This window comes from Propithecus coquereli, unplaced genomic scaffold (assembly GCF_000956105.1).
Source record: "Propithecus coquereli isolate 6110/MARCELLA unplaced genomic scaffold, Pcoq_1.0 Scaffold13, whole genome shotgun sequence".
Taxonomy (NCBI): Eukaryota; Metazoa; Chordata; class Mammalia; order Primates; family Indriidae; genus Propithecus; species Propithecus coquereli.
The window spans coordinates 7,208,871-7,221,532 of record NW_012137191.1 but is presented as its reverse complement, the minus strand read 5'-3'; the positions used below and the strand labels follow the sequence as shown (position 1 = coordinate 7,221,532).

General features: G+C 36.0%; 1 protein-coding gene across 3 annotated transcripts in view; it reads left to right on the top strand.

Annotated features, from left to right (window-relative positions):
- The window catches only part of CNTN1 (contactin 1), a 311,761-nt gene that overhangs the window by 122,385 nt on the left and 176,714 nt on the right, over positions 1-12,662 (top strand). For all 3 annotated transcript variants that reach the window (XM_012638402.1, XM_012638403.1, XM_012638404.1), the window contains 3 exons: positions 7,409-7,615; positions 10,733-10,832; positions 10,987-11,168. In XM_012638402.1, the coding sequence (XP_012493856.1) occupies positions 7,409-7,615; positions 10,733-10,832; positions 10,987-11,168 (489 nt within the window). The remainder of the gene's footprint in view (positions 1-7,408; positions 7,616-10,732; positions 10,833-10,986; positions 11,169-12,662) is intronic.

Genomic DNA, 12,662 nt, shown 5'->3' with positions numbered 1-12,662 from the left:
TCCTAGTAATAATTTCATATTATTAATTATTAGCCTAATAATCATGGCTCATTATTAATTAAATGAGACTCAATATCTGCATGATTTTATACCACTTACTAGTGGTTATAGAGGCTTCCTATATTGGCTCATTAATTGCTTATCCCTAATCCCAAGATCCTAATCATTTCAGTTTATAAACATATATGTAGTGGATTATGTCCTCCTTAAAGTTCCCATTATATAGGGAAATGATGATCGATTATCTAGAAATTATTCCTGAAATAGAAAAGGACCAAGGAATGATGTGTAATTATTTTTTTAACAATTTGACATCTATAAAATACTGTGAACTGTAACTAAACACCAGAGAGGGATAAAGACGTAATAAATTATTAATCTCTTCAGGAGCACCAATCTGCAAGAATAATTGTCCAGTTCAAATAATGGGCTAAATTAAGTGTCATCTGTCATGAGATTCAACTTGGAATATGTGGTTTTCATAATTTGATATGGCTAAGATAAAAGCTGCCAAAGTGCTAATTAAAAGATAAACGCTTTGTGTATTTCCACCATTTTTCCCTTGTTTGATTTATCAGATATCTCCTTGAGATACTATATGAATATCACTTTTCACAATAAAAATATATTTTGTATTCCCATAGTTCTAATATTATGTCATAAATTTGACTTTAAACATCTCCATAGAGAATGAGACATAAGGAGCTATGGAAATGATTTTGTGTGTAATACATCAATCCAATGTGTGTGTGTACATATATAAACATGTATTTTGCACAAAATTATACATATATATTCTATGAAAATTATATATTTTTATATTTATTTATAGTTCTGGTTGTTTATATATAAAATATTGGTAATTTTCTCCATAGTAAGAGGGAGAAGATTACTTGATAAATATAAGAGGAACATATAAAATTCAAAACGTTGTAACAGCCTTTCAATGAGAAAAGTCTTTTTCCTGAGGAACTGTTGAAACTATGAAAAAAAAACAAAAACCCTCTCATTTTCATAGCATTTCCCACAATGTAATAACCGTAAATAACCAATGACTACGTTTGACCATATTCAATACTGGATGGACTTCATTCCATCACTCATTGACTCAGCAAATCTCTTATGAACACTTGCTGTGCCACAGACACTGTTTATGCTACAGAAATACCTCAGAGAAGCAAAACAGGAAAAGCTACCAGCCCTTACAGACCTTCTGCTGGGAGAGACAGACGACGTAAAAGACAAATAGTTAAAAGACATATTATGTTAGATATTGATAGATAAGTGCTAGGGAGAAAAAATAATGCAAGGGAGGGGGAAGGGCAAGTGTTGAAGAGGTGGTTGCACTATTAGGAAGAGCGTCACTGAGAAGGAAACTTTGAATAAAGACCTGAAGGAAATGAGGGAGCTAACAGTGCTGGTACCTGAGAGAAGGACACGCCAGGTAGATGAGGCAGCAAGATCAAAGGTCTGGGGTGGGAGCATGGAGGACCAGAGGAGCCAGCGTGGCTGCCGTAGAGTGAATAAGGCAGAGGGGTGGTAAGAATGAAACAAGAGAGGTACAAGAGCCATCTTGTGGAGACCTTTTAATTCATAGCAATAACTGGCTTTTATCAAATACTTTGAGTGAGATTTACATTGGAGGGCTTTGAGCAGAGGACTCATGACGGGATTTAAGTTGTAAAACCATGACTGACTACAGTTTTAAGAAAGGACTTAGAGAGGACAAAGGTGGAAACAGAAGGTCAATTAGGAGGTATTTCAATAATTTAGGCAGCATTTAGTGAACCAGAGTGATGGCCATGGAAGTGGGAACATAAATCTGGATATATTAAAAAAAACAGAATATATTAAATTCTATATAGAACTCTAGATATGTTTTGGTTAAATTCTAAATACATTTTGAAGGAGAAGCCAAGAGTACTTGCTGGTTGACTTTATATGAGGTCTAAGAGAAACAGAGGAATCAAGGTGGCATCAAAGATTTTGTCATGAGCTCCTGAAAGACTGAAGTCGCCATTACTTCAGCTGAAGGAATAGGTGTGAAAATGTTAAATATGAAATGTCTGTTAAACTTCCAAATGGAAGTCAAATTGGCAGTCCTCTATGTGTGTGGAGCTCAGGGGTGATGTCTGAAGCTGAAAATATCAATTTGTGATTCATCATCATATAAATTATTTTCAAAGCCATGGGATCACCTGTGATTACCTAGGAAAGTAGAATAGTTAGAAAATGGGAAGAAGGGGCCCAAGGAATGGGAGGCTCTTAGATTTATCTAAGATAAGTCTTGCTTTCTATCTCTGTGGCATCTCAACCACTGTGCTGAGTGAAGAATTTCATGGACCAGGACAAGGTTAGTAGAAGCTTACATCCATTAAGCCAAAAGAGTGAACTACCTCTTCATCCCAACAAAAATACATATATTCACATGGAAAAAACAAATACAAAGTTGATTGTAAATGAGTCCAAGAAACATCACTAATCACAGAATAAAATATGAATATCTCATCTCCTTCTGTCAGTTTATGTTATTAGCAGCTATATGATATCTGTAAACATTAGACAAGCTACCATCAACCACAGGTATTTGCTTCAAAACCATAATGTATTAATATATGTTTGTATGGTACTATTTTACTATCTCTGTACCGTATCTCTCCTTCCTCCTTAATGTAGTTACATTAAGGTTTTATGCTTTGCAGCTTAGAAGTTCATTGGCTTTAGGATGCAAAGGAATCTGTCTTTGGGCTCTCAATCTCCAAGAATATTACATATGGAGTTATTTATAGTTGTCAAGCCCTATTGCTCTAGTTGGTGATCTGGGATTCAGTCCTTACTATGACATGTCTACATCTTAATTTCCTCATTTAAAATTTGTGCCACCTACTACATAGAGCATGTTATCAGCTTTGAATTTAACAATGTATTTGAAAATAGTAACATGGATATGTAGTTTCAATGGATTAGTAATAAAGTATCAATAAAGTAAATAAAATGTATCTTAGTACATGGAGTTGGATGCTCTGCGGTTCCTCACAAAGGGGCTAACTCTGAGCTGAACTACTTTACTTATCAAGAGCAATCACAAATGCATTTCAGTACAAATGATTATTCAATTTTATAATAATATCTGATATACAACTGCTCTCCTAATATATACCTAGCACAGAGTAAGTGCTATAAATCATAAATGTGTAAGACTTTACACATTATAGCACTTTTTAAGTGCTATAAATCATAAATGTGTAAGACTTTTTAAACTTTTAGACTCTCAAAAATGAAAACATAATGCTTTATTTTTAGCTAAATTTTGTCAATATGGCCATCAAAAATTGACTTACTGCATCTCACAAAATATCATATCTTTGTATGTTGCAAGAAAGAGAACGGAGAAAAAAAATCCATCATTTGAAGCTTGGGTATCTTTGATACTGAATAACAGGCGCATGTAAGAATTTTTAAAAAGATAACAAAGTGGGAGTATACTAAAGAAAAATAAAGCCCAGGATATTAAATATGATCCTGAATGAATCTCAGTCGGCATAAAAATAGACAGGAATGGGAGAACAGGGTAGGGAACACATTAGCTCACAATAAATTGGTATAAATTTCTTTCTGAATGTGTTTAATATATAGTTTACTGCTGTGGTCCCCAACCCCTGGGCCATGGACCAGTACTGGTCTGTGGCCTGTTAGGAACCGGGCTGCACAGCAGGAAGTGAGTGGCAGGTGAGCACATGAAGCTTCGTTTGTATTTATAGCTGCTCCCCATTGCTGGCATCACCACGTGAGCTCTGCCTCCTGTCAGATCAGCAGTGGCATTAGATTCTCACAGGAGCAGGAACCCTACTGTAAACTGCACATGCAAGGGATATAGGTTGCGTGATCCTTATGAGAATCTAATGCCTGATGATCTGAGGTGAAACTGAGGTGGTGATGCTAGCATTGGGGAGCGGCCGCAAATACAGATTATCATCAGTAGAGAGGTTTGACTGCATAATAAATGTAATGCCCTTGAATCATCCCCAAACCATCCCCCACCCAGTCCGTGAAAAATTGTCTTCCATGAAACTGGTCCCTGGTGCCAAAAAGGTTGGGGACTGCTGGTTTACAGTGTCAAAGCACTGATCAGAAGCTGTGGTGATTTTGTCAATATAGGTAAATTCTGTTTTGTTGAGGTTAATTTTTAAAAGGGCCCAAAAATCTTCTAAAAAAGTTTGCAAGTTATTCCTCCAGGGCACACTAAAGTACTTCAAGTGTATTTCAAGGAGAAAGATACATTATTTAGCAAGGTTTGATAAGTGATGTAGTTCAAAATAAAACAATGAAACTATCCAATGCACTATAGTTGGCTAAAACAAATTTCTGCTGTACTGTGTGTGGTCCAGACTCTCCTGGGGCAAAGGGAAGAAGTCTTATATATTTATTGATAAAAGCAACATTTCTTAAACATGTGCTGGCACTTAGTCTTCCTGAAAAATTAATTTTATTGTAATTTATTATTTAATCCAGTCTACAGTGGTAGGAGAAAAACAAATGATGGCCTTTTCAAAGGTGGTTGATTTTATCATCTGCATGGGGTGAGGAAAGACACAAGAAGATAATCTGTTGAGTCCTTGAGAGATACGGGTCAGAGATTAGCTCCTGATTGCCAAAATGAAATTCCATGCTTAAGTTAGAGAGGCAGGCGAGAGGCATTACTGCAGTTATGGCCCAGCTTATTTTGGTGATGGTGGGATGGGGAAGGAGGTTAGAACATGAGCTCTGCCTCCCTGTTGCTATATGACCTTAGGCAAGTCACTTAACCTAACTGGCCAGGCCTTGGCTCCCGCATTTAAAAATGGCAATAGCAATTCCTACCTTTGTTGTAACGACATGATAGCTTTTAATATATTGTGTTTATTATTTTTTTCCTAGCGAATGACCTTGTGGATAGGCTAACATTTGTTAGATAAATTTAGATTAGTTATGTTACAAGTCCCAAAAGGGCAAAAACCACATCTATCTTGTTTAGCAACACACAGAAAGTACTCAGTTGTTGTAAAATAAATAATTAGAGGATCTAGGCCGGGCGTGATGGCTCACGCCTGTAATCCTAGCACTCTGGGAGGTTGAGGTGGGTGGATCGCTCAAGGTCAGGAGTTCGAGACCAGCCTCAGCAAGAGCGAGACCCCGTCTCTACTAAAATAGAAAGAAATTACCTGGATAACTAAAAATATATATATAGAAAAAATTAGCCGGGCATGGTGGCGCATGCCTGTAGCTACTCGGGAGGCTGAGGCAGGAGGATCGCTTGAGCCCAGGAGTTTGAGGTTGCTGTGAACTCGGCTGACACCATGGCACTCACTGGGGCAACAGAGCCAGACTCTGTCTCAAATAAATAAATAAATAAATAAATTAGAGGATCTAAATTGGGCATTAAATCAGTCAGACCAATTGCGCTATAGTTCAAGACTTATGTTCATGCTAACATCACCACAATAACTTCTCCGACTTAGCTTTCATCCCTTAAAGGTTAAAATATCACCACTTCTTCTTCTTCACACATCTTTGATGATTGGCACAAAGAAAAATGTGTTAAATTTTAGAGAAACCAAGTAATAGAGCGACTGATTAGCCTGATAAAAGTCATATCTAGAATTATCTCTGTATTCATACAACCATTGACCTTCAGACTATTCTGAAGGTTTTTTGTGGGTGGTATCTTTGAAACATTGTATGTTACAAAATTCCTCTTTTTTTTAAGGAAGTGCACAAAACTCTCCTGATTTTTTTGTTTTTTAGTTTTTTTTTGGAATTTAATTATTACTAGAAATCACTACAAAATAATTATTTTCACTTTAACTGAGAATAAGGAAAATTATTTTAGAATCAGAAAAGTTCAGTCTTCTTTAACATTTATTATAAATATCAATTCCGATGAAAGACTACATAATACTTCTTTCTGAATGTGATACTTCTTTACTTCTTGCCTGATCCCAGGAAGCCATAATTTCAGAAATATAAGCAGCTGCCTAAATTTCTTCCTATCCTAATTATTCTGTGACTGTAAATCAGCATAAAGATAACAAATTAAAATAATTCAATCATCCACAGATATACTTGTCTAGAATGACATATGTTAATGTAACTCTGAGTTGGAGGCTGATTATGGTGGTTTAATTTCCTTCTTCTTTTTAACTTTACTTGTATTTTCTGTTTTTTTTTAAATGGATATATACTACTTCTATAATACATAATATAATTAAACACCAAAATAACATAATCATCTTTGCTGTCTTTCCTGATGTATATTCTTGGAGAAAATTACATGGCTCAACTAAATATAATGCCCAGATTATTGTTGACAATCACGCAGGGCTTGTACAGGGTGCATTTCTTTTAGTTTGTTTCAGACATTGCTCCTTCACTCTCTTCTCTGGCAGCTTTACTAGTCACATTGAGTTCCCTGAAGCAAAATAGTGGTTTGTCATGATTATTTCATCCTTAAAAGAAGCCTGAGTGCTGTTAAATCTTGGCTTTCCACCATTTTAAATCTAAAATCCTGTCTAACCTGACCTAGGGAGATTCCCACTTATACTCTTACTAGTAGCAATTGTCTTCATATGGTCAAGATATTTTAAAGGGAATCATCCTTTTGTGATCTAGGGTTATGCCTTGCCCAGAGTTTCATCTTGTGTGTTTGTTGAATGACTACTAGAGAGTCATTCATTAAAGCAGAGAGGGGAGCTAGATATAGAAAACTATAGGAAAAGCAGCAAATTAAGGAGGAAATTCAATTTTTGTTTGAACTAGTTCGTGTGTTTAGCCAAAGAAATTTCCTGTGATTGAGAGTTGCCATATGATACATTTCCTAATATTTAAGAAAATCAGTAACATGCTTTTCCTTGTTTATGTGATTTTCTCTTTGTAATATGACCACAACAGGTTATGTAAGCTCATTTCTAAATCTGTAATTTAAAATAGGTGTACACAAAAGAAAAATAGATAAAGCCACAGTACAATAAGTCATCTTGATTTTATTTATAAAATACAGTAGGGCAGAACAATCATGGGCTTTGGAATTATTAGACCTGGATTCAAAATCCCAATTCTACTTAATTGTCATGAAGTTCTAAGCAAGTTATGTAACCTTTTCAAGTTTCACTTAACCATCAATGAAATGGAATTAAGAATATTAATTGTTCACAATATAATAGAGAGAGGCATAAATAGATGTGACTGCTTAGTATGATGATTATATTCATGCAAAATATGGTAGCTATTAGAAAATTTGCACTGTTTGGCTTTCTTCCAATGTTTGCTCTACAATAGCCTCTATTAGATCATGTGATAGCTTGTTACTAGGAAACAAAATATTTGCTTTTGGATAAGAGCTTAATATTTAGTAGACAACATTTTCTTCTAGATGATCTTAGCTACCGCTGGCTTCTAAATGAATTTCCTGTGTTTATCACAATGGATAAACGAAGATTTGTGTCTCAGACGAATGGCAATCTCTACATTGCAAATGTTGAGTCTTCTGACAAAGGCAATTATTCCTGCTTTGTTTCCAGTCCTTCTATTACAAAGAGTGTGTTCAGCAAATTTATCCCACTGATTCCAATACCTGAACGTAAGTACTTTGTTACACCCAGTTTTCACAAGATTGTCTACTTACGGTATACTTATAACAATGAGAAGAAACAGCCAGTGGGAAGACTAGCTGGCTTCTCAGGAAGGACAATATAGAGGGTATGCATTTTGGGGGCGGGGGGGCTAAAGGCTTGGTCTAGAACTTTTTGGGTTGAGAAGACTCATCTAATAAAATTATCATGAGAAGATTGAGTTTGGGTTAGTTGCCTGTAGCTCAGAAAACACAGGGGACTGATTCACTGGTCAAGTACTAGTATATTGGTTATAACAGCAATCCCTGGCATCTGCTTTCTGTTTCATGGCCAGTCCTACTTAGTAAGTTCATGAAGAAACCAAATGATTAGGTCAAAACAAACAATAGTGATTGCAGAATTATAAAAAAAAAAAAAGTTGATTATTATGATATTTTTAAGGAACTATTTACATGATACAGGTAAGTGAATAAATTGCCTTTTCTACTCTATGTAATTAGCATAGGGGGCTACCACAGTGGCACCATGTTGCATGACCACTGGCCTACTGATGGGCTTTTCCCCAGGCTCTGATGGACTGCCACCCTATCTAAAATGCACTGCTGCTTAAGAGAATCATATCACAGTATATTTGCTTACTTTGCAATATTTATATCCCAGTCCTACGGCTGTATCAGTGAGTTCAAGCTTTTGAGGGGATACCACCTTCAGATTGACAGACTTAGATTTGGTTCCTGCCTTTACCCATAAATACAGTGTGACAATTGGGAAAATGCCATAGTATCACTGAGATTCCATGTTTACATCTCTCTGTAAGCAACACTCATGTAATTGATATTCAATAAATATTGTTGACATTCTGGCTCATTTTTCTCTCAGTCTTAAAAGATACCCTCACTTCCTACTTCACAAAGTGAAAAGGTGCCATCATGTAAAAAAAGGTGCCCTTGATTTTCTTTCCTACTCTCTCCTAGAAATATACTTGCATTTCAGTGCTTCTATTTATTTCCTTCCTTCCTGTCTCAGTGGAAGAAATATTTCTCCTCCTGCTCAAGCTCATTCTTCTGATTGTTCTGGTTCACAACCAATTTGATTCCATTAGAGACTTCACTACATCGTTTATTTCCTTTCTTTTCTGTATCTTCAAATTCTACCCCACCTCGTTCTCTCTGCATATTCTTTTGTATTCAATACAAACAATCTTGAATAATCACAACTCCCTAATTGTTAAATCCAAAAAACACTTCTCGGTCCTTATTCTGTTTGAACTTTGACATGGCCTCTTCTGCTGCTCGTGAACTTTCCCTTCTTTACCTAATTTCCTCAACTTCTCATCTATCTGCCTGACTAATTCTACACAGTATGCTTCACCAGGCAGTCTTCCTTCTTATATTTATTTCTAGTCTTTGCCTAGATATTGCCAGCCACTTACACATTTTCAACAGTAGCTCTAGGCAGATGACTTCAAATTTTGTGTGTTTAGACCTTAATTCTACCTACATCCTGGACTTGTCCCCCTAAAAAGGCTGTCGATGATATTAAGCTGAAAGTGTTCCAAATACAATTGTTATCTCCCCACAAAAGCTCCTCCTCTCTGGGTGTTCTTCAGCTTATTTAGCAACACCATTTTATTTCCACTAACTCAAGGTAGCATTTTTTATCTTCAACTCCTTTCTTTCCCTGATCTTCATGACAGCTAATCAAATGGTTCTTAATTAGTAGGTAAGCACCAAGGAAGTTTTGGGGGAAACAGGGGACCCAAAGATACTGATTTGGCAGGCCTAGGATATGACCCAGGAATCTACAAGTTTAACAAGCATCCCAGGTGATTCTGATAATTGAGTCTTTGATCTATACCTTGAGAAACATTGATCCAACATTGATTCTGCCTCTGAAATACAATCTGTATCTGTTGTTTCCTTTCTGTTTTCATTATGGCTGTATCCTAGTGTCAGCCCTCACCTGTTTTGCCTGAATTAACGAAATAGCCTCCTTTAGATCTCTTTAGATCTTTAGATCTGTATTTCTCCTTTCCATGTTCCATTCTTTAAAACTGCCAACAAGGTCTTCTACTTAAACCCAAGATAAAGTCCCTATTACTTCTCTTACCAAGTCCTACTGATAGATGCCCATTGAGGAAATTACTCTAACAATCTATAATATCGTGTTTTTAGTCCTTTTAGATTGTGGGTTCAACTTCAACTACATATACTTCAATGTCATTTGATTTCCTAGACCTTGTTTAGTTCTTTGCACATTCCCAAAGCTTTGTCATAATTTGCTGTTTCCTCAACCTGAACTGGTCTAATTCAAATGCCATCTTTGCCTGAGATTCCTACAGCACTTACATACTTCTAACTATCCTCCTTGGCAGTCACTCTTTCAGAGTACTTATTTTGTTTTGTCTTATGTATCAAATTATTGTGCATGTATTTGTCTTTTTAGCATTATACAGTGTAAAGTACACACTCATGTTGTGATCCTAAACAATGTATTTTACCTTTCTGAGCCTGTTTTTTCCCCTGTAAGATTGAGGAATTTACACATTTTTCAAGACTGATATGCTAAATAAATGAAGTAAAGTATTTTGATGAGTGCAGTGTTGTTTGAATAAATATTTCCTTGTATCCCTCTCTCTTTCCCTCTTTTCAACTTGCTTCCTTCCTCTTTGCCTTCATCGCTTCATCTCTTCATCTCTTCATTTCTTTCTTTTTTTCTTCCTCTTTTCTTGCCTTGGCTTTCTTTTCTGCTTTTTCCCTTTCCTTATCTTTCATTTCTTTTTGTCTTTTTCTACCTTCCTGAGCCCCATACAGTGCCGATCACAACGTTTACACATATATGATGCTTCCTAAAGACTTCTTAAATTTTTTTAGTGAATTGAGTCAGAGTGGTTATGCAGCTGTCAGAATGAGCCGATGTTATTGAAATGCTTGATGAGTTATACTATATGCACACATATGTACTGTGTATAAATAAACAAGTCTGTACATTGTGACATGACCAGTACCCACACCGAGAAAAGCATTCCATATTGAAGCAGTTCTAATCCTACAGAAATCACGATATTAAAAAGAACACTATTGTGCTTAATAATTAGTGGATGTTTGTGCTTCTCCTAATATTAGGAACAACAAAACCATATCCTGCTGATATCGTAGTTCAGTTCAAGGACATATATGCATTGATGGGTCAAAATGTGACTTTAGAGTGTTTTGCGCTTGGAAAGTAAGTATACTTAAACTTTTCGTTAACATATATAGAACTGTATTAATTTTTGTACCATTTTAGGAAATAAATGCTTTAACTATTTAGCTATAAACATAAAGTAATTTTCTTTTAAGAGTTGTGGACCTTTAGCACTTGTATCTTCTGTTTAAAGTCCTGTTCCTGATATCCGATGGCGAAAGGTCCTAGAACCGATGCCAAGCACTGCTGAGATCAGCACCTCTGGAGCTGTCCTCAAGATCTTCAATATTCAGCTAGAAGATGAAGGCTTATATGAATGTGAGGCTGAGAACATTAGAGGAAAGGATAAACATCAGGCAAGAATTTATGTTCAAGGTAGGTATATTATTTTGAGTTTATATAAATTTCATAAATCTTTTAGTTAGAGCCATTTCCATACTTGAAAAGCAACTATGTAATGATTAATGGTTTTAAAAGCAGTGATGTATACGGCATCATGCAGAAGGATGAAATATTTATCTTATGTCTAATTAAGTTACAACTATGAATTATAGAATTATAATTATTCCTTTGATATTATAGTTAAGAGCAATGAACTCATGGTAGCATTCTTGCTAATTTTCAGAACATACAATTAATGTAGATTGTTCACTCCCTTTATCATTCTCTTTTTTAATGCCTTTTTATTTATAGAAAAACATATGTGTTATGACTTACTGTAGGCCGGTGGTTTGCAAACTTTAATGTGCATAAAAATCACCTGGAGGGCTTGTTAAAACATGTATTGCTGGGCCACACCCTCAGAATTTTTGATTCAGAAGGTCTACTAGTGGCTCATGAATTTTTATTTCTAACAAGTACCTAGGAGATGCCAATACTATTGGTCCTGGAACCACACTTTGAGAACAGCTGGTCCAAGGAATCACTTTTCTTTGACAAAATTATCTTGGCAAAAGCATTCGATTTTTACACATTAAAAGAAACTTATATCTGGGAAGACAGAATTTTTTTCAGGCCACACCAGAAACTGTTCAGGCTGAAATAATCTCTGGAATGTTCCACAGCATGAATCTTGAAGGTCACAACTGAATAAACATCTAGGGCTTTAGCAAGATTATTGATTTTTAACTCTGGCTACTGCCCCACTTCTCTTCTTTCTGTCTTTCCCAAAAAGTAATAAAAATCTTGACAGATTCATCCACACTCTCTAAAAGTGTTGTCACCATCTTCAACTTTTCTTCTCTCTTAAATGCTCTACAATTTGATTTTCATCTCCATCTCTCCTCTGAGACCTTTCTTCTTGTGGTCACCTGCAACACCCTAAAGCTGACAATCAATTCTCAGTTTTATTTTGTCTGATCAAACAGTCCTAGTGGCCGCAGTTGGTTTCTCCCTCCTTCACGATCCACTTTCTGTCCACTTGGCATCTAGAACTCATACTTTATTAGTTTCCTATACACCCCTCTCATTCTCCTTTGCTGTCTCCTCCTAACTCCATGCCTTTCGAACTTGGTGAGCAGGGTTTGGTCTTTGAACCTCTTCTTTATTTTAGTCACCCTATTTATGATCTCATCTGTGATTATGGCTTTGCACACACTATGTATCCTGAAAGCTCTAACCCAGATGATTCCCCTGAACTTCAGACTTGCATATCCAATGCCCCAGTGACATTAACTTGATACAATCAGATGTACATGCCGTGGGCTCCTGAGAGGAAGAAAATTCTGGTAAAGATCACTTAAATTTTTGAAGTAAAACTACCACTTTATACCAGGTTTCTAAAGCTTATAGATCTGCTTTTATTCAACACATTAAGAAAACTACACTACACATTCTCAGCAAAGTAGACTTCTGACTTGTCTAATATCT